The sequence below is a fragment of the Hyaena hyaena genome, unplaced genomic scaffold, assembly GCF_003009895.1.
Source record: "Hyaena hyaena isolate Hyena2069 unplaced genomic scaffold, ASM300989v1 scaffold_287, whole genome shotgun sequence".
Taxonomy (NCBI): Eukaryota; Metazoa; Chordata; class Mammalia; order Carnivora; family Hyaenidae; genus Hyaena; species Hyaena hyaena.
In genome coordinates, this window is record NW_024080919.1 from 1,216,524 (window position 1) to 1,239,552 (window position 23,029).

The window sequence follows — 23,029 nt, forward strand, 5'->3', positions numbered from 1 at the left end:
TGTGCTTCAAAATCACTTACATCCTGTCCTTGAACACTTTTTCCTATTTACTATATTAAGAATACAAATTCAGTAAGTTGGAAAAAAATAATATCTTAAAAAATATAGGCAAAGGGAATATTTAAATTTTATGTTCTTTAAAGAAATTTTTGTATGGATGTTGGGTTTTGATTACCACATGTGAAAACTATTGTCTGGAATTCCGTCGATGAGAACAATTAGGAGTATTAAATTAGGATAAATCATCCTAGCTAAGTTAAGCTATGCTGGATGGATTAAAAGGAAAAAAAAAGTTTATACTTAATGACAGTTTTAAATTTTAATATCCTGAGACTTTTTACATTTAGGAAAAAGTTATTCTTGATTTGGGGCTTAATGAGGGGACTAGGGTGACTAGGAACTAATACAAAATTACTAAATAAAATTACCTGAGATCTTGAAATTTAGTAATGAAAATGACACTTGTTAACTGTAATATGGACAGGACAGTGTACTCCCTAAAATAAGGTAGCTACTAGCCCCATGTAATTAAATAGAACATAACAATCCAGCTCCTCAGTTGCACTGGTCACATTTTGGTTGCTCATGTGGCTAGTGGTTGGCTCTCATAGTGAGCAGTTTCAGGTGTGGAAACATTTTCATCACCTTTGAGAGTTCTGTTGGACAGAGCTATTATTTTTCATATTTTCCCCTAGTTATTAAGATATAATTGACATACAGCACTGTTTGTTTAAGATGTGCAGCATCATGACTTGACTTACACTGTGAAAGGATTACCACGATAAGCTTGGTTAACATCTGTCATCCAGTACAGGTACAAAACTATATTAAAAAGAAAATGAGAAAGACATTTTTTTTGTAATGAGAACTCTTAGGATCCACCTTTTATTAAATGTTTATTTATGTATTTTGAGAGAGAGAGAGAGACAGCATGAGTGCGGGAGGGACAGAGAGAGAGGGGGACAGGGAACCCCAGTGCAGGGCTCTGTCCCATGAACCATGAGATCGTGACCTGAGTCAGACACTGAACCACCCAAGACACCCAGGTGCCCCTTGGGATCCACTCTCAACAACTTTTAAATTCCATATTGTTTCTTACCATGTAATGATTAATGAAAGGTCTCTTTTCATTTTTTATTATGAGATCCTGAGAGACTAAACTCAAAAGATTGCCCAGTGTACCTCTTTAGAGAGAGAATTAGGACACAGTCTCTGACTTCAAAGGATTTACCCTGCAGTGAGAACACAGATGAGAAATAGGATGTAGTGTGATAAGTCACAGAGTTTTATGGGAGCACATAAGAGAGAGATCTAAGGTTGGGTAGTCAGAGAAGGATTCCTAGAAGAAATTCTATTTGAATGCAGTCTTGAAAGACCATGATTATATTTGTAAGAGAGTCGATGAACTGGGACATTATTATAAGTGGAACAGGTAAAAGCGGATGATCAGATGGAGTACTTTCCAGTGTTTGAAGTGTATCTTAAATGAATAATAGAAGTTTTCCTTGGTCTGTGTTGGAGAGTATTCTAGATAAGGGGGTAGCAGTGTGTGTACACTGCGGGGTAAAAACTAACTCATGAGGAATTCCCACAACCGTAGTGGGGTGTTTGCTATTTCCTGGAAGGGCTTGTGACTGGAAATGTTGGGAGATGAAGTGTGATTGGTAGAGAGAGGCCAGATTCTGGAAGTTTGAACTTTATGTGGTATACACATGCTGGTTTTATCTTACCATGACTTTATAAAATTTTTAAAAAGTTAGAAAAAAGAAATAGAGTCAAGAGGTTTAATGAAAAAATGTTTACATCAGTTTTGAGGAAAGACAAATATTTGCTGCTATGTTTTTAGCTGAAGTGTTGTGAAGTGTGTTATTTTAGAAAAAACTCATACTTAAAATCCAAATTTATGCCTAGGTTGAGAAAGACAAGTAATATTCACATTTCTTTTGTGCTTTCAGCCACCTGGAAGCTTTTGTAGCTGGTCTGGTAGTTTCCTCGTGGACGGTAGCACGTCTAACACTCTAAATGGCCTCGAGGAGCGCACGAGCGAGTTTTACAGTGTGGATGAAAATCAGACTCTGTCTGCTCAGCAGAACTCACCCACAAAATTCCTGGCCGTAGAGGCGAATGCTGTGCTGTCCTCTCTACAGACCATCCCAGAATTTGCAGAGACTCTAGAACTTATTGAATCTGTAAGTTTGAAATTGTGAGATTATCAAAAGCTCAATTTGAGTTACATGGTTTCATGTTCAGAAACTTAGTTTCAGGGACACTGACCAGTTTTATTTAAGCATTCCTTTATATGTCATGCTTCATTTGTTCTGATTTTTTGTGGTGGCTTTTGGCATAAAAAATTGTATCTATATCTCAAGTATGTACTTTGTCTAAAATTTTTAAATATTAAAATGTAACAATTTGTTTTTTATTATACAAGTTGTACAAGTATATTAGAGAGAGTTGGAAACTAGAGGAAACTGTAAAGAAGAAAAGTCCTCATAAGCCCAGAGTTAATAATCTCAAGTATTTTCTTTCCGGCTGTGTTCTGTACATACAGAACATACATATATGCATATATTTTTAAACCGAAATGTACTCCTATGTATTATGTTTGTGGATTTTTTTTCGACATTATATCATGAGCATGTCTTTGTTTTCTTAATTGTTTTTTGAACTTCAATTTTATCCTTTCATATGAATGTAACAAAATTTACTCCATGTACTATTATCGAACACTTAGGTGGTATCCAGTTTTTTAGTATGGAAAATTGCAGAGCATATTATGTAAACTTTTGTGTAAAATCACCATTATTTCCTTAGGTTAGATTAAATTTCTAGATGGAAGTGTATGGCCATTTTGAAGATGTTCCATATACATTTCCAAATGATTTTATAGAATTTGATAGTATTTTTTTGATAAGAGTGTATAGTTTTATGAAGAATTGTACTCTTTGATAATAACTTAAAATAATTTATTTTCATTTAAAATACTGTGACAGTATTCCTCAGCTACTGAATTGGATGAAATATCGTTTTAAGATGTTCCAAACTGGAGTTGTAGTGAAACCATATACTGTTCCTTTAAAATGGTCGGTCTTTAAAAAAAAAAAAAAAAAAGAACAAGGAAAGCCTATTTCTCCTAATAAAAAATGAATAACTTTGTGAAAGTCATCTTTCTATGTTCAGTGTCAGATTTAACTAGTTTATAGCATTAACTGTACCTAAGGATTTATTTTGTTGTAGGACCCTGTAGCATGGAGCGATGTGACCAGTTTTGATCTTTCTGATGCTGCTGCTTCTCCCGTCAAGTCCACGCCCGTCAAACTAATGCGAATTCAACACAACGAAGGAGCCATGGAATGTCAGTTTAACGTCAGTCTTGTACTTGAAGGGAAAAAACCCAGTTGTAACGGTGCAGACAGTGAAGCTGTTCCTGTAACATCCCCAAATGTGGCCAAGTTTAGCACTCCGCCAGCCATCCTCCGAAAGAAGAGAAGAACGCGAGTGGGTCAGTCCCCAGGCAGTGAACACAGCGACGGCTCCTTCGCTGATGGTGGTAATTCAGCACTAAAACACACACCGGTGAAAACACTACCATTTTCTCCTTCACAGGTAGTAGTGTGTGTTTGTTTATGTTTCCAAATGTTGATGAACTCCGTTACATTAGATCTTTAATATCCTTACTAGCAGTTGTTTTGATAACACATAAAAATGGATAAGGTATTTAAATGTATACATGAGAGTGAAAAGCTCTGGTAGGTCAGAAGGTGTCTCATAAAGTGTAGTAGTTGCATCATAGTAACTTAAAATTTTAGAGCTAAAAGGGATATTTTAGATGAGTAGTTGTACATCTTTACAGGACTCATCAGGAAATTGGCCCAGAAAGGTAAAATGGTTTGCCCAAAGTTATCTGATGGCAGAGCTGAGACTGAGATCCAGTTTCATGATTAACTGTTCAACAAGGATCAGGTAGATTTCCATAGACCACTGCTCGCTGGAAGAATTTCATGTGTCTGAAGGTTTTCTGGGGGTGTCAGGGCAAACTGTGTCTCTTATTTTATAATACTATCTTTCTTAATGAATACTGTGTTCCAGGCCATGTGCTAAACACTTTTCTTAAAGCATCTCAGTTAATCCTCTTCCAGAAGACCTTAGGAGGTAGGTGGAATGAAGTTCAGAAGTTAAGCAGTTTGTCCACAGTCAGTTGGTAAGAGGATGGAGCTGATGTTGGTTGAAAGTGTCTTGATAGAGGTTAAAAAGTTTTACAGGAAGAGAAGGAAGTCAGAGAATATGCTGAGATCTTATTGAAGGTGTATGTTGATGCTGGGAACATTAGGAGGATCTGGCTGTATACAGCACTGTGTTCTCTGAAGATTAACCCCCCGCCCCCCGTGCTTCAGGAAATGCCACTGACATGGGCCAGAGTTTGAATAGTTGCATTTCCCAACATCACGCCAGCTCTTAGAGTTACAAAGCATCCTGAGGAAGGTGACACGGGGTTGGGCACACCAGCAATTTTCTATTTTTGGAGTTTTGAACACTAGCAGTTTTTGTTGAAGTATAAATTCTAAGGCGGAAAGTGGCTGAGAAGGTTGAGTGATGATAATAGACCTCTTATCCCATACAAAGAGCTTGAATTTCATCCTATAACTGTCAGGCATCATTGCGAGGTTTTGAGAGGGTTTAACTGCTAATCTTAGGGTTAAGTACATTACAAATATTAGGAGCCGGAAGTGATAGAGCTAGAATTCATTTCACTTATAAGTATCCTTCCTACCACTGCTTCTATTCTGTTGGCTACAAAAACAGTATTTCATGGTTATATTTAAGTTAAGATTCAGTGAGTAAATTGTGTCATTTGGAAAATGGATTCTTGATACCACTTCTGGCTAGCTGCTCCAGAGTTCTGAGCTGTATTTTAGGTAGGCAAATTTTCTAGACAGCTGTACTATCAACAAAGCATAATTATTATTTTCTGAATTCAAAGTATTCTCGTAGAAAAGGACACTTAAGATTAATAAGGACACTTATTAATAAAATAATAAAATTTTACAGTTAACCCTGTTGTGTGAATCTGTTACACTTAACAGTTTCTGTAGATTCCTAGTTGATAATACACTGTTTTAAAATTGTTGTACTGTGTTTTGTAACTTTGAATATTTGTTAAACAGTTATTTCTTGAATGCCTGTATGTGCTAAACACTTAAAAGAGCTGAGGAGGCAGCGATGAACAAAATAAAAGTTTCTGCCCTCATGGAGATTAATTTTCATGGAGTGGAATGTACATGGAATGTTATTATAATTCTGTTCTAACAGGAATGGAGAAATATCTTATATTTGAAAATATCCTTGAAAATCTTATTAGTATATTTGTGTAGGGATTTTAATGTTCTAAAAATTGTCTTTAAAATCTCTTCCTTTTTTAGTTTTTCAACACATGCCCTGGAAATGAACAAATTAATATAGAAAATCCTTCATTTACATCAACCCCTATTTGTGGGCAGAAAGTTCTTATTACTACTCCTCTTCATAAGGAAACAACCCCCAAGGACCAGAAGGAAAATGTAGGGTAAGTTGTATCAAATAATTGTGTTAGAGAAAACGGGAAGGACAGTTTTAAGAGTAGATTAGTGGGGTGCCTGGTGGGCTCAGCTGGTGAAGCATGTGACTCTTGATCTTGGAGTCGTCGTTTCAAGCCTCATGTTAGGCACAGAGCTTACTTAAAAAAAATATATATAATAAAAATCCTGGTTTTAAAAACACAGGTTAGCTTTTTGTCCTGTTCTACATATATCCTAATCCCTATTCATATAGGACTTAGAATTGGAAAAAAAGATCATAACCTCATGTTTCATCCTTAGTGAAACAAGCTAAATGTAGTAGAAAACTTTGATATGAAGTGAAACAACAATTTTAGTACTTTTTCCACATTTGTCCTCTTTCTGTTTTAAGATGATTGATTGTAGTAAGAATTAGTTTAGGCAAGTATACTTTAAAATACCCCTGGAATGTTTAAACAAAGCCTGTGTATATGCAAGAAGAATTTAGTGTAATGTTTTTATCATGGCTTTGCCTTCCTTAACCCTTATAAAATCAAATTTTGACTATAATACAAATATTCAAATGATTGGCTAGGTTTAGGACACCTACTATTAGAAGATCTATATTGGGTACCACACCAAGAACTCCTACTCCTTTTAAGAATGCGCTTGCTGCTCAGGAGAAAAAATATGGACCTCTTAAAATTGTGGTATGTATACTCTTTTTAATTTTAAGACTTTTCCTAATTTTAAAAAAGCACAAATTTTGATATTTCTTTGATTTTTTATATTTTAAAAAAGATGTGCACTGAAATTGATAAAAATTTTATTTCTTGATTTATAAGTTTGAAATTCTTGTGTTAATCTTTTTCATTGACTTGTAATTAAACCTTTGCTTGGCTTATTTTGAATTCATACTGTTTTTTATTATATCATCTAGAGAAAGCAAATCAAGTGTCACTTGAACCCTTAATATTAAAAACCCACCTTTTAGTAGTTTCCGTGGTGGTTACCTGCAGTAGAATAAAATAGCTTTAATATTTTGATACATAAACACTTTCCTAATAATACTTATGACTCTGATTGGTCAGTCTCAGTTTTCTGTTCAATGGGAATCAAAACACACATCTCAGAGGATTATTTCTGAAGATAAAAAAGAGAGTAGAAATAAGGGGTTGGCGCTGGGTTTCAGGTGGTACGTACTTAGTGGCTGTTGTTTGAATAATAGTGGTAGCAATAGGAATTCATAAATGGAGGTGGGAAGTATAATCTGTGCTTTTGGTTATATATTGTCAACTGCAAAGTATGTTAGGTGAGTGATGGGCATTTTAATTCTAGACAGGTACAGATTTCTGAAAAATGAGGTTCATTAGAAATAAAATATTTTTAAATTATTGGTCACTTCTAGGAAACTTATGTTCTTCTATTTTTAGTCGTTTTGGGCAGTTTCATTCATTAAATTCTGGTTTATTTGATTTAATCAGCTTTCTACCAAAAGGAATGTCACACTCTCAAGTCTTTTGCTGTTTTCCCTTTTTTTGAAATACTGTTTTAGAGGTTATATAGTAGGATTGATGTACTATCTTGAAACCTTTTTTTAAGACTTAAGTTAATAAACGTGTGTGTATATGCATCCCATAATTTTTAATATTTGTTGCAAGTGATTTTCCTTAATATTAGTTTGCAGATTTCTGATTTATTCTTTGGCTATATCCTTTCTGTTATTCAGCTGTTGTGATAAGTTTTTAAAAAACATTTTTATTGTAAACTAAAACACAAATACAGAAAACCACACACACAACACACACACACACACACACAAATATTTGTGTAATATTCCATTGTATGGAATTACCTAATTGATCTGACTAAAGTTGATCACTTAAAATTTCATCATTAATTCAAGAAATAATTGAGTCCCTAATAGGTGCCAGGCACTGGGTGAGGCTTTGAGGATATAATGTTGAACCTGTCAGGTATGGTGTCTGCCTTCATAGGAGTGTGTAGCTTAGCTTAATGGGAAGTTACACAAATAAACAGTGAGTTGAAAGCATAAGAATTCTACAGTGCCTCGGAGTCATTTGGTCAACATATAAATTGACTAAAATTGTTATTTTAACAATAATACATGAGAGGGTGCCTGAGTGGATCAGTTAGTTAAACGTTGGACTCTTGATTTTGGCTCAGATCATGATCTTGTTTCCTGGGTTTGAGTCCCATATCGGGCTCTGCGCTGACAGTGTGGACCTGCTTGGATTTCTTTCTCTCTCCTCTCTGTCTGCCCCTCCCTAGCACGTGCTCTCTCTCTCTGCCCCTCCCTGGCGCTCGCTCTCTCTCTCTTTCTCTCTGTCTCTTTCTCTCTCAAAATAAATAAACACTTTTTAAAAATAATAGTGCATGAGAAATTAGGGTTTGTTTTTTTTTTTTAATTTTTTAAATTTATTTCTAGGAGACAGAGAGAGAGACAGCGTGAGCAGGGGAGGGTCAGAGAGAGAGGGAGTCACAGACTGAAACAGGCTCCAGGCTCTGAGCTGGCTGTCAGCACAGAGCCCGACGCGGGGCCCAAACCCACGAACCGCGAGATCATGACCCAAGTGAAAGTCAGACGCTTAACCGACTAAGCCACCCAGGCGCCCCAAGAGAAATTAGGTTTTAAGTGACCTAAAGTCCCTGTCAGTTTGTTCTTGTTTGGGAAGAATTTATCCATTGGCAAAACAGATGATTTTTATCAGCAATTTAAGATGAAAAGAAAGTAATGATTTAGTAATTACAGTTTCTCAAATATCCATATGCCTCATACATTTGTTTGTAGAAAGCTGACTTTTCATTCCTCCTCTTCCTTTTCCAGTTATTATTTACTGAGTACTATATGATATGCTAACCATTTATTTTTCTAATGTATCTTATGAGTCACATGCACTTCTTAGAGGTGGCTCTGGAATTTTAATTCGGTACACCTTAAGTATCTGTTGCTTTCTTAATAAACATTGATTCTTCTAATGTTCATTGAAAATCACTCAAAAAACACTAAAAACTTTGGAAGTCCTTTAAATATAAATCTAAATTTTGATTATCAAACCTGCGAACTATTAAATACAGTAATTCTTTGTCACATTAGGACAATTAAGAGAATAATTCATGAGAGCGAATAAATTCATCTGTGTCTTAGTCACTTCTCTAGGATACTTGTATTCTTATGAGGGAAAAACAAATTATAGATTTTTTTTTTTTAAGAACACCTAATCTATGTTCTTTGTGAAATGTAATCTAAGCCTAAGGCTAGGTAAACAAAAATATATACAAAGATGAAAAAGATGTGGTCACTGCTCTTAAGTAGCTCACACATTTAGTGATAAGAAAAGTGTGTTAACTAGTGACTACAGGCTATATAATAAGTACGATAAAAGTAGAATAAGGAGAGCTAGTGTGGTCCCAGTTTGTCCTGTATTTCCTATTTTTATATAAAAGTATTTGGAAAAATAATCTGTTTAATTCTGAGGATCCTGGTTGAAGCAGAAACTCCAATAAATTCCCCAAGAGGAAGATTTTTGTTTGGTAGCTTGGAGTGAAGAAAGGGCCACACTTCATTCAGTGCTTGCAATGTCAAGTATTATCTTTGCCATAAAACTAATGAGTTAAATTCTTTCAGTTTATGTATCTATAGGAACTGGGAGAAGATTATGCCAATAATGAAAAAGTATAAAAGATGGGTTTTTATTTAGGGGGAAAAAAGGAATGGCTATAAAAGACCTTTTAATAACCCTTTTGAAAACAATTTAGTCACAGCCACTTGCCTTCTTGGAAGAAGATATTCGGGAAGTTTTGAAAGAAGAAACTGGAACAGATATATTCCTCAAAGAGGAAGATGAACCTGCTTACAAAAGCTGCAAACAGGAGGTAATCTTTTAGTAGTATTGTTAATAAAGTCTTTATTTTAAAAATAAAAGTGATTTTACCGTCACATTTGTATTGTAAATTATTCATTCTAGCATACAACTTCTGTAAAGAAAGTCAGAAAATCACTGGTCTTAGATAATTGGGAAAGAGAAGAACCAGGGACTCAACTGTTGACTGAAGACATTTCAGACCTGCAGGTTCGTAAAGACTTTTTTCTGTTGTTAAGATGGTTTTGCTGAAGTTGTGCTGGCTCTTGCGTGTTAGTTCGTTAGAGACTCAGAGAGAGTCTCTTTTAGTCTTTGTTATTCTGCTTCATTCAGAGAGAAACTGTTAACTGTAACGAATACTTTATTTACTTCCTTGCTTTTTATATTTGTTTTGGGAAGAGTTCACTCTCTTACATATAATGTCAAAACATTGTAGTTCTGAAACCTTTGAATTTCAGCATTTGTCTTGGGCTAATTTCAGAAATACTTAATTTTGCTACATTACTAGAAATTTCACTGGAGCCGAAAGCTTTCTTGGAGGGAAATGAGCAGGGCTTCCACTACCACTTACTCGTAGTCCCTCTCTTTGTCTCCATTTTTGAATTAGTTATTTTCCTCTTTCTTTTTTCTCTCTTAGTCAGAAAATATATTTACAACATCTTTATTAATGATACCATTATTGGAAATACATGATAATAGGTGCAACTTGACTCCTGAAAAACAAGACATAAATTCAGCCAACAAAACATATACACTAAATAAAAAGAAACCAAACCCTAACACTTCTAAAGTTGTCACATTGGAAAAGAATCTTCAGGTATGAATTTATAAGTTTCTTTTAGTGATTTTTGTTGTTGTTTATTCAATTACCACTTTGGACTTATCACAAACTATACCTTTTCTTTTTAAATTCAAAATCGTCTGTGGCAGTAACTGAACACTGACCATTATTTTGTCACTCACACAAGATTTGGGTTTTGAGAGACCCCTCCATCAGGACACATATAAACTAAACCACCAGCCAGAGTCTCGTCTGGTGATTTCTTAAGCACTATTTAATTTTTAAAATAAAGATACCTAAGTTTCCTTCTGGCACGCCTTCTCCTGTCACAAATACGTGTGGCGCTGATTGTCATCCTGAAAGGTAAGTGTTGGAAGCAGTTTCAGCTTGATCTTGTTGGTGTAATCGTTTCCAGTGACCTTTTTGGCTCAGAAGCTGTAAAACAAAATTCTTTTTTCTGTTGCTACGCAGCCATTATGTCTCTGTAAATGAAGGCTGGAAACTTGTTTTACTACGTTATCTTAAGAATTCAACCCAGATAACTTGGGAGTTCATTGAGAAGGAAGTTCCCTTTATACCTGACTGCAGCCTCGCGTTCCTGACATATAAGCAGTCCTTGAAAACCTCTTCGGCTCAGATGTGGCCGCCTCGCCTCTGTCTTTAGCGGTCACTCCTCCAAGAGCCACGAAGCACATTCTCTCAATCCATTTAAAATGATTTGATTTCCCAGTGTTGAACATGGAACTTTTCAGGAAAGTATATTATATAGCAGGCCACACCTCGAAGGTAGTAATCTTTATAAGAAGAGAAGAAAACCAATGAAACAAGCACAGACTTGATCTTCTGTTATGAACATATTTCTAATTTGCAACACATAAAGCATCCTCAGCTCATTTTTTGACATTGCATCCTCTCTTTAAATCTTTTGCAAAATTTTGAAGCAATAAAGACTGACGTTTCTTACCATGTTAAGACTGATTTGATTTGGGGGCAGTTGTGGGTTGAAAACCTTTAAACTGCCTCCACAGGTCTGTAAATAATTATAGATAGCTAAAACACATGGACTTTAAAAAAATAAAAATAAAAAAATGAAAAGGTGGACTTAAAAAAATTGACAATTATTTCAGTACGTATTTTTGAAACATTGTTTAATAAAAAGAATCACAATACTATTGTCAAAACATGTTTGCAGTGATTACTTATCATTAAATCCACTTGGTTGAAATAATTGACTTTTAAAAGTGTAATCGTGAAGTGTAATAGATAGTTATTTTAGTAATTTTCACATCACTATTAATCACTATTAATATTTCCTTCATAGTCAAATTGTGAATGGGAAACAGTGGTTTATGGGAAGACAGAAGACCAACTTATCATGACTGAACAAGCAAGAAGATACTTGAGTACTTACACAGCTACCAGCAGCACTTCAAGAGCTCTCATACTGTAGTTGTTATTAAAATTGATGAAATGCCCCGCTCTCTTACTGTATTCTTTACTAAATTAGGTTACAATGAAATTTTTGTCAAGTGATTGTTTTTAAAGTTTTAATACAGCACTAAAACGGTTTGCATCATTTTTCATATTGGGGAGGCAGAAAGCCCAGCCACTTAAGTAAGGGGTAGGTAATTTCATAGTTTATTTTTTAAGAGAGGAGATTTTTAAAAATTGTTTTTAAAGAACAAGATGGGAAAACCATATTAGAATGTTACAGATGTCCTAAAAGTAAATTCTCACATATTTTCTTCACAAGATAGACTGCTATTCTCTTGATGCTGCAGTTTTGTTACAGATAGGTTTATGAGTATGTATGACTTCTGTATTAGTCTATGTATGAGAAGCACACGTGGTTTTATGAAGTACTTTTGCCTATGTGCCAATTTACTTAGGCTACCATTTACAAAGAAATACAGTGGAAAAAACTGAAAAAAAGGAGAGAAAGTTGCACTACTAATTTTTGGTGTTTTTCAAAAACAATAAAATTAACTACAGTGTTAAATGTATTTATTTGAGTATAGTACGAAAAACAGAGCATTGAAAAGGGTTTTTTTTCCTTATTAGTAAAGAGTCAGTATTTTCTTCATAAATCTCAGAAGAGCTGAGAGTTTTGTTGAATGTATTGTACAGTATGTAGGAGCAAGAAGACTTTGTAAATTGGAAAGAAGTCTTTTTATAATTTATTTTCATTTTTAAAGCTTAAATGTAGATATTTATACCTATACTGGGTGTCTAGAAGCCAGTGTTGTTTCCTGTTATTTACAGCTTACATAGTAAAGAACAATTTTGACTTTTAAGTATGAACCAGTAGTAAGTTATAGCTGCAAAGAATACAGTATCTTTACTTTTTGTCACATCCACCTAAATGTTGCACTATGCCCTTTAAATCATGTTGGTTATAAAATAGTTCTAAACATGTACTAAATAATAATTTAATATTTTCTTTTTAAATTATATGGGGGGTCATATAAATTAATCTGGTGATTTGTATATGTGTTTGAAATTTTTGCATTTTGTTTAAACAAATAATATGGTACTTTGGTCCCTAAAAACAGCCTGCACTTGGAAGTTTATAATATTTACTCAGTGTTTCGGAAGTAGAGAACATGATCTTTTATTTATAAAAATATTTTGTCCTTTTATAAATGTTCTGTGTTTTTCTACAGGTTACAACAGTTGCTTCAGTTGCCTGTTTTAGGTGTTTGCACTTATTTCTTTTTTGAAAGAATGTCTTTATTTGCTTTTGTGTAGAGATTTTATGTACTTTTTTCGGAGACATATAATGGTGTGCTGTCAACTTAAACACTGACAGGCGAATAGAATTGTACACTGTAGTTGTAACTATTTATGATTGACGCACTCTCTCCCTCTCCACTCCTGAAGTGTGCTGCTATAGAAAATAGCAGAATCGGCTTGCTGCTATGAGAGAAGGAAAGAGCCACCACCACTTGCACTGTGTGAAAAGGTAGAAAGCAAATGATGGCAAGTTCTCAAGTTAACCTAATGGAATCAACCATTACCAGGCAAATTCTTGCAAATGCCAAAATACTATGCCTTAAAGCAAAGACAGCTTAAGATTTTCTGATGTTTTTATGTTAGTAGAAAGGGTAATACTAAGTCTTTGAATTCCTAGCTCTTGAACAGTAGACCTAAAAGGGTTTTAAGCTATTTAAATCCACTTGCTCATTTTTGCATTTTATATGTAGTGAGAAGTGAAGAAAATGTATGGTACTAAGATTATGCCTTGTTGATAACAAATATATGAACCAATTTGAATCTTCTTAGCGTGTTTGTTAAGTATGTTGATTACTTCCTAATTAGTGAACTTCTCACAGAAATATCACTTTATAAAACCAATGATTGTAGCAAAATCATACTGGATCATTTCAATTTCAGTTACTTTGAACTAATAGCACATAATGGTTTTTGTTTGTTTGTTTGTTTGTTTTAATGTAGCCCGTAGCCCTTAGCTGGTTTGGATGTACATAGTCTCCAATCACCAAAGTATAATATCTTGGAAGAGCTATATTTTTTTAAAGCATAATTTTTCTTGAGCATTAAAGTATCCCAAGTGTAATATATTGCAGATAAGCCTAGGCTTATTGGACATACAACATATTTGGGTTGGTATTGGTTGAATCCTTTAGTTAACTGTTCTGTTGCTTTTTGCAAGATGATTTGTAATCTTAAACATGTCAGGCATCTTCAGCCACCTTTATACTGTTGTGTTCATTTGCATTTCTTTCAGTATGTTATAAAAATGCCAGACATACATGTAGCAGCCATACTTGCATGGAAACTGACTACACATATATAATACTGCATTTTGTTGTAAGGTTTTCACTTTAATACAGCGATTACCCTGACTAAATTGAGTTTTTTGATGTATGGGAAAACTTTCCATTGTAAGAGAATCTTGCATACACTGTTGACCGTTAACATCCATAATAAAGCATCTGTGTACAAGCTGACTTGGCATTCCTCATTTCACTTTGGTTTTGTATTTTATGGTGTTGATTGAATCCTTCAGCAGTTAACCCAACATTCTGTTCTTAGACTTCTTTTCCTCCTTTAAAACTTCCTATACAGGTGATTTTATCTGTTAACACAACTTGACCTCTTTACTCAAGAAGTGGAAATACTCATTCAGAGCCATATTTTCATCTGCTTTTAGGTATCTCCATGGGACTCTCCTGTCAGTGCCTCAGATGCAACATGTTCTCTTTTTCCCAACTTGGACCACGTTTCCTTTCCTTTTTCTTTCTTAGTGGTGTTGCGTTTTCTTCCATCACCCATTGAAAAATCTCCCGCCTCCCTCACCTCCTCTCATTGAAATCTATTGTAAATTTCTCAGCCTACATAAGGCCATTGCTCTGATTCCACTCCTTTGTCTCTTACTTGGATTATTTCCATTCTGTAGAAATATCAAGAAATTGTGACACATCAGGGTGTCACCTGCAAGGCCAAATGGTCACCCAGTCAGGTCTGTGCAGCATTACATTGCCTCTGTGAATTAGTCACCGTCTAGATTTTACCTTTAGCTTTCTAGGCTTAGAAATCTGATGGGTTAACCCACCAAAAATGAGTTTACCCTTCAGTAGAACGCTTATCTCAAATGTGCAAGACTGACACCTGAAAGTAGAATGCCAGTCTATTAGTCTAAGTGTGAAATACAGTTATAAAGAGGATGCGGCACATAGAGGTGCGCCTGGGTGGCTCAGTTAAGTGTCTGACTTGATTTCAGCTCGGGTCATGATCTGGTAGTTTGTGAGTTTGAGCCCTGCATCACGGCTGTCAGCATAGAGCCTGCTTGGGATTCTCTGTCTCCTCTCTCTGCCCCTCCCTTGCTCGCTCGCTCTCCTCTCTCTCTCTCTCTCTCTCTCTCTCTATCTCAAAATAAATGAACTTTAAAGTCACATAGATCTGATTACACAATTTCTGTTCAAAAACTTTTCATAGTTGTGTGTTACCTAAATAAAAATAATTCTCTTTTACTTCCTAACAAAGACCTGGTGACTTGGATCTTCAGGAGCATGTATGGGCATGCTTCTATCTCCATGGCCTGTGTTTTCTCTGCATGATTGTTTTACTTTGTCTCCTTAGCCTGTTAAAATTCTACTCATCCTTGAAGACACAGATCTGTGAATCACTTCCTGATTCTCCTAGTGCTTCCATAAAACTTTCCCACTAGACTTTGTTTTGAAGAGTGGGGATTGCTATTTATAGCTCCTTGTCTAGCATGGTGCTTAGAAAATCTCAGTAAGTTAAATTGAAAGAATTTTTAAAAATTAGTCATGACTATCAGGGAATATTAACCATACTTTATACAACAGAATATAAATAGCTTTGGTTTCTTAGTTATCTACATGAAACCAGTTTTACTTTATACTCCATAAGCTATCATTTTGTTAAAATCTTTTAGCTCGTTTTATAACCATGCAATTTCCTACTTGGGTTATGCAGCTATAGAGGGATTGGCTTGCCAGCCAATCAGACCTTTAATTATAATGTAAAACAGATGGTAGTTTTTGCAGAGGTACTTCCCACTCTGGGAAAAGTGAAAATTTATTTTTAATTAAGTAGTGGAGGGTAAAATGAACCAAGTGAAATTCTATCATAACATCATACTTTCCCCTTCCCTGGCATTTCTTTTTAAGTGAATAGATATGGTCAAGAATATGTGAAATATATCAGTAGAAAACCAAGGTAAAGTATACCAGAAAAAAATTATTCATGGCTGACACGTATTGGAAAGCGAATGTTTTGAAAACTTTTTAGTGTCTTGGCATTAGTACATTAAAAGCTGTTGCATTTGAGCAAACTCAGTATTGAAAACAGTGTTCTCTCTTGCCCTTATTTCTGAAGGTCTCAGATCTGGTACACTTCTTCAGGTTCCAAGCACAGAATGTGCTAGGTTTGAGTGGATTTTCCTGGCCAGCACAGGGAAAGAGGGAGATTGATTTTGCTGTGATTTTCCTACTGTAATTTTGCTAACCATAGCTCAAAAGATTGGATCAAATTCTGACACAATTTCCTAACCCCCAGTACAGTTAGCACTTATTTATTTGTTCAACCGATACTTAACCAAGTGCTTGCAGTACCTGGTACTAGGTATTGGGGATACTAAGGTAAGCAGGAGGACATGACCCTTCCCCTAAGGAAGCTGATATTCTAGAAGGGGCTATGAATAAATGTGTGACAGAAGTCGCATCTTTTTCTTAGGCTGAAAAATGAGGTGGGTCAAGTAGCCAAGTCTCCTCTTGTATTCGTAGATGCTCATTTGAGAATTCGGTTACTGCCTAGATAGTGTGGATTTCTTTTCCCATTTACTATGGAGAATTGGTTAAGCTAGCACTCAGGGATCTTGCACCGCCCAGAAGTTCACAGCTTGGAAATTTGAGTACAGTGTAGCAGGTGGGGCGGGCCATGTGCCAGTTACATACATTATGTCATTTAATCCTCCCAACAACTCTATTAGGTAAACATTGTTATAATCCACTTTTATGGATATGGAAACAGGCTTAGGTTGAGACTTGTCCAAACGCGCAGTACAAGGCTGAACTGATATGCATTCAATCATCGGAGATTTGGGCTGATTCTTTAAAATTAAGCATAGATGGGGCGCCTAGGTGGCTTAGTCGGTTAAGCGTCCGACTTTCGCTTAGGTCATGATCTCGCGGTTTGTGGGTTCGAGCCCCGCGTCGGGCTCTGTGCTGACTGCCAGCTCAGAGCCTGGAGCCTGTTTCAGTCTGTGACTCCTCTCTCTCTCTCTGACCCTCCCCTGCTCACGCTGTCTCTCTCTCTCTCCTAGAAATAAATAAAAAACATTAAAAAAAATTTAAAATTAAGCATAGGCTAAGGGTGCCTAAATGGCTTAGTCGGTTAAGTGTCCTACCTCGGCTTGGGTCATGATCTCATGGTTCATGATCTCACAGTTCATGGGTTCGAGCCCCGCGTTGGGCTCTGTGCTGACAGCTCGGAGCCTGGAGCCTGCTTCAGATCCTGGGTTTCCATCCCCCGCTCCCACTCTGTCTCTGTCTCTCAAAAATAACATTTAAAAATTGTTTCTAAAAATTAAGCATAGTATACTGAAGAGTACTTAGAATATGGTTTTGTTTCTATGAAAGTACAAAGACAGGGAAACTAACGTGTGCCATTAGGAAGAATTCAAGGCGGTGGTTACCCCGGGTGGGAGGGTCGTTGGGAGCTTGAGGAAAGGGGCTTCTGCGGTGCTACAGCGCTCCGTTTCTTGCTGTAAGTGCTAATTTTATGGTTATGATTAAGTTCATACAAACCGAGCTCTACTATTAAGTGCACTTTTCTGTATGTACATTATGCTTCAATAACAAATTTTTAACAATTAAGCTTAGGTTGGGTAGTAGAGGGCGATAAAAATGTTCTGCCAAACCAAAATGTAACAAACTTTCCTCGTAAGGTTCCATTCATTCATATACTTATAAGTCTGCAAGAGCTATGCACTCAATTTTGAGCTTCTCAGTGTTCTTCTCTAGGATGTCTTGAGCCCATTTCTCCTGGTAGAGTAAATTTATGCAAAATTCTTCATGAAATAAGTGAGTACTTCCATGGGCTGTAGATGCCAAACATACAAATTTTTGTAAGAGCTTACTCCACTCCATTACATGAACTCTTTACTCAAGCCCAACTCAGCAGTCACAGGCTCTCATAAATACTCTGCAGTCACGTTTCTCAGCCTCTGCTCAAGCCCTTGCTTTCACTCCCACCCCCTCACATATCCACATTTCATCCAGTTACCAGTAACCAAATACGCACGTATCTCACATGGTGCACTAGGTACTTTGCACCTTATCAACTGCATTTCATGTGTTATTATCTTTTTAGTGTTGGTGTTCTTTTAACATTCACTTAGATTCACTCATTTAATTAATCCACCATTCCCAAGTTCCCCAATTCCCCGCCACCCAGGGCTAGTAGACTAGTAGACCTTCACTAAACACTTTTTGCTCAACAATGAGTGCAAATAGTGATAGATGAGAGGGCTTCTCCGTTTTTTAAAAGTTTACCCAATATATCCAAAATATTATCTTAACATTTAATATGCATTTTAATAAGGTATTTTACATTGTTTCCACCACTGCCCTCACAGACTTTGAGATCAAAAATTCATTTTACGCTTCACAGCACATCTCAATTCAGCCACATTTCAAGGGCTCAGTAGCCACATATGGCAGGTGGCTTGTGCACTGGGCGATGCAGTTTTAAATCACTAGGGAGTCACAGAGACCATCTTTTGTAATTCAGAAGAAACACTACTTATTTCAGGCCACAACACAACAACCTGGTAAATTACAGTCGTTGGAATCCTTCCTCTCTGCCTTGCTTTCTGCCTGGCTCTCTTGGAGTTCATTAATTTAATCCTAACGCTTCTCCTTGCTGACCTTGGGACCACGCTGGTCACAAGCTTCAGTTTCCTCATCAGTCAAATGGGGTTCTACGACCTCCTTACCCTCCGTATTGCCGTCCCTTTCGGTGGATTGTAAGCTCCCTAAGGGAATGTGCGCAGCGTTGAGCACACCACCTAGAACTATGCAAAAACACAAGACATAATAGTGAGCAAACGCAAGCAGCCCTGCTGGCCAGCTTCAGTTCTGGGCGGGGAGACAGAACTGTATGAAGGAGAGAAATACGGTCCCACAAGAAGTTCCGTGTGAAGCGAGTTCTAGCAGATGGATCAGCATGAGGCCGGGAGGCCTGCAGAGCAAGGCCTTGTGGGGGGAGCAGGCGGTCTGTCCGCAAAGACCCCGAAGCCGGAGGGAAACGGGGAGGCCGGCGGAGGGGGGGGGGGCAAAGAGGGCCCCCGGAGCCGCGGGGAGCAGTCCGCAGAGCGGGGCGCAGGCGTGTGTGTTGGGGGTGCGCCTGTGAGGCGGGGCAGGGCGGCCTGGGCACAGGGGGCAGCCGGCGGGTGCGGACACGGGCCGGGTCCACGCGGAGCCCCGCCCGGGCCGGCGAGGAGGCCAGCCTGCCCCGGCCCCGCGCCGTCGGAGGGGGCTGCCCGTGGCCGAGCGCTGTCCTCAGCCGGGTCATTGACTCTAGGTTCTTTTGCGGAGGAAGAGGCAGGGAAAGACGGGGGCACTGATGCGGCGGGGGGCGTGTCAGGGATCCGAGGGGGTAGAGGGGTTTTACTTTTTTTTTTAAAGAGAGCAAACATACGTGTACGCACACTGCCAAATGGCTGCTGAAAGATTCATTTTTATTTATTTATTTTTTAAATATTTTTTAACTTATTTCTAGGAGAGAGCGAGAGAGAGAGAGAGACAGCGTGAGCAGGGGAGGGTCAGAGAGAGAGGGAGTCACAGACTGAAACAGGCTCCAGGCTCCGAGCTGGCAGTCAGCACAGAGCCCGACGCGGGGCCCGAACCCACGAACCGCGAGATCGTGACCTGAGCGAAAGTCGGACGCTTAACCGACTAAGCCACCCAGGCGCCCCTGAAAACCCCAAAGTTTTATTACGTGTGACAGAGGCCCAATAATGAAATCTGAGGCCTAAAGGAATGATCAAGGCAGGCAGTTTTTATACGTTTTAGACAAAGAGACAATAAATTCGTGAGGAATTGACAGGATAAAGAAAACAGGTGTTCGGGAGCTTTAGGTGGTAGGTAATTCTAAGCAGAATTAGGGCCGAGGTAGATCAGAAAAAAGTAACAAGATCCGTTTCTATAGTTCTCTCAGCTTTAAAGTCCCTGTCTCTGCAGATACATATGTCTTTTTGCTTCTTAGCACAGGGAGGATATTTTTCATATGGGAGAGTTGTTTCCTGTTTCTAGGAGAACAGAGAAGGGTCTGAGCATCCTTACATCAGCTTTTTCTTACGTAGCCTTGATTTAAAATCATCAATATGCCAACGGGACACATTTTTTTTTTTTAATGTTTTATTTATCTCTAGGAGAGAGAGAGAGAGACAGCGCGAACAGGGGAGGGTCAGAGAGAGAGGGAGTCACAGACTGAAACAGGCTCCAGGCTCTGAGCTGGCAGTCAGCACAGAGCCCGACGCGGGGCTCGAACCCACGCACCGCGAGACCATGACCTAAGCGAAAGTCGGACGCCTAACCGACTAAGCCACCCAGGCGCCCCGGGACACATTTTTTGATGGTCTGCCCGTGGCCCCTACAGCGGAGAGAGAGACACACTAAACAAGGAACCACCCTAGTGAATATAGAACTACAAACCACGATAAGCATTCTGAAGGAACGGGGTACAGTGTTTTGTATATGTCTCGAATACAGGGTCCCAGCTAGTTGGGTGATTGGGCAGGAAAGGTTTCCATCGGGAAATGATGCTTGAGTAGAAGGGGTCAAGAAGAAGAGAGATAAAATGTAAGACTATGAACAGAATGAGGGGCACCTGGGGGGCTCAGTCAGTTTAGCGTCCGACGTCAGCTCAGGTCATGATCTCGCAGTTCGTGGGTTCGAGCCCCGCGTCGGGCTCTGTGCTGACAGCTCAGAGCCTGGAGCTGCTTCAGATTCTGTGTCTCCCTCCCTCTCTGACCCTCCTGCACTCGCACTCTGTCTCTCTCTCAAAAATAAACATTAAAAAAAAAGAATATGAACAGAATGAGGCTAGAATTATTTATGGGTTGGCATTTGCTATCCAGGTTCTCTGAAACCTGTCAACAGCAGGCTTTCTAGGTTTCACTGCTTCTGCTGAAACCACGCATTCCAAGATCAGAGGCCCCAGCTGCAGGGGGTTAGGATGCGAGCCTGGAAATGACCTGTGTGTCTTTGAAAGTGTCAGGAGGACACGAGACCATGGCACCCGGTCAGGGAGCGCTGGGAGAAGGGATGCCAGCTCTTCGGTCTCCTCGTTCTCACCTGCCAACTGTAGCTACTTCTGGGCAGAACCTTTCCCTACAAATGTGTATAATCTGTTAGTATAACTATATTGACTCTACAAAAATCAAACCCGACATATACCGTTAGGGCCGTAGCAGTTATTGTAATTATCAACATGTTGTGTTTGCTGTTAAGTCCCGTATTTAATTAATTTGTTAATTAGTTGATTGAAATAGTATTTCAAAAAACTCGAAGTGACATAAAGGCATATGAAGGCAGTTACTGGGAATGTTCTTTCTTTACAAATAACGTAATGAGAAATAAAGAGCCTACTGGACTTTTCCTTAGGCAGTTTTTTTAACTTCTAGGTTGCGTGGTTGGTTTATCATCCAGTCAGCTCCTGCCCAGAATTTTGTCATTTCTGCTCAAAGACTATCAGCTCATTCTGTTCAAGGTACTGTTCTTAATTATTTTGGCTCATGGAAGTTTGAAAAAGAAAGATCTTACATATCTCTCTGAAAAAATGAAATTATTACACTACACTCTGCTCTATAGTTTCCTAGATTATCTTGGAGTCTGGAAGTCAGAAAGTTGAAGTCAGTTTCACTGAACTAAAGTCAAGATGTGAGAAGGTCTTCATTCCCTCCGGAGGCTTTGGGGAAGAATGCATTTCCTTCATTATCTAGTCCCTAGAGGCCGCCTGCACTCCCTGTCTCGTGGCCCTTTTCTGCATCTTCAAAGCCAGAATGATGGGTGGCATCTTCCTCCTGACACATCGGCCTGGCGTTCCTCTTTCTACTCAAATCTCCCTCTGTCCCCTTTTTGATTACATTGGGACCACTTGGATAATCGAGGCTAATCGCCCCATGTCAATATCCTTAAGTTAATCACAGCTGCCAAGTCCCTTTCAGCACGTAAGGTAACATGCTTCTGACTTCTGGGAATTCACACACTGACAGTGTTGGAGGTCATTATTCAGCCTCCCGTATTAGGCTATTATGGTAGTGTGAGTTGCTTCATTTGTGGCAGAGGTTTGTCCACGGGAAAATTTTGATTGAGCAATACGCAGTTTATATAACATTAACTACATAATGTTTACATAATGCTCAGAAATTGTAGTCAGTGAAAAGAAGGTGTCCAGAAAGCCCCTTTATAGGGTGAACTTGACCTTAAATACTCCTTGCTTTTTCTGTTGCATTAGTTTAGTTTTATTCTCATTCTTTACAAACCTTTTCAGCATGGAAGAGGTTTCTCTACCATTCATTTACCCAATAAATATACACCTATGTGTGTACGTACGGGAAGCACCCTCCACACGCTCAGGGCCGGGCACACTCTTCTTAATAGGAACCACCGTTCATCAAGCTACATTGACGTTAATAGAAAAAAAAATTCAAATCATCTCAGGCTAATGTTTGAAGAATATAGAAGCCAAAATTCAAGATATAGACAAGAAACTGGGCTGAAGTTTGGGAAGAGCAATAATAGGAGTTAGAACAAATCTCTCATGTTTTTGGGCTGGAGTGTAAATATGTGGGCCAAATATCTTGAGAGGTGAAATCATGAAGTTTACCATAAAATCAAAAGGTGATAAAAACAGATGTATATTTTTCCACTTTTATAAAGTTAATTTACAATTTGAGGTCAATTCTAGCTCTTAAAGAACGTGCAATTATTGGACATTTACTTTCAGTAATTAAGGAAAATTTCCTTATAAGTATTCAGTTATCTCCAAGTATATTTTAAGCACATTCTTTTTTAAGGGTGCCTGGACAACTCAGTTGGTTAAGCGTCCGACTCATAGTTTCAACTCAGGTTATATCTCACAGTTTCATGAGTTCGAGCCCCACGTTGGGCTCTGGGCTGGCAGCGTGGAGCCTGCTTGGGATTCTCTCTCTCTCCCTCTCTCTCTGCCCCTCCCCTACTCACTCTGTCTCTGTCTCTCCAAGTAAATAAACTTTAAAAAAATAAACATATACTCTTTTAAATATGAAAGAGAATTTTAAAAAGAGAAATGTTAGGAAG

The 23,029-nt window shown here is 38.0% G+C and overlaps 1 protein-coding gene across 2 annotated transcripts in view; it reads left to right on the plus strand.

Annotated features, from left to right (window-relative positions):
* MYBL1 (MYB proto-oncogene like 1) overlaps nt 1-14,167 on the plus strand; it is a 37,499-nt gene extending 23,332 nt beyond the window's left edge. The window contains exons 9-16 of one of the 2 annotated variants that reach the window (XM_039247004.1): nt 1,956-2,189; nt 3,238-3,606; nt 5,421-5,563; nt 6,130-6,244; nt 9,315-9,431; nt 9,524-9,628; nt 10,056-10,235; nt 11,521-14,167. In XM_039247004.1, the coding sequence (XP_039102935.1) occupies nt 1,956-2,189; nt 3,238-3,606; nt 5,421-5,563; nt 6,130-6,244; nt 9,315-9,431; nt 9,524-9,628; nt 10,056-10,235; nt 11,521-11,649 (1,392 nt within the window). In that variant the 3' untranslated portion in view covers nt 11,650-14,167. The remainder of the gene's footprint in view (nt 1-1,955; nt 2,190-3,237; nt 3,607-5,420; nt 5,564-6,129; nt 6,245-9,314; nt 9,432-9,523; nt 9,629-10,055; nt 10,236-11,520) is intronic. The other variant, XM_039247005.1, reaches the window with a different exon arrangement.
* The last annotated feature ends 8,862 nt before the right edge of the window (nt 14,168-23,029 follow it).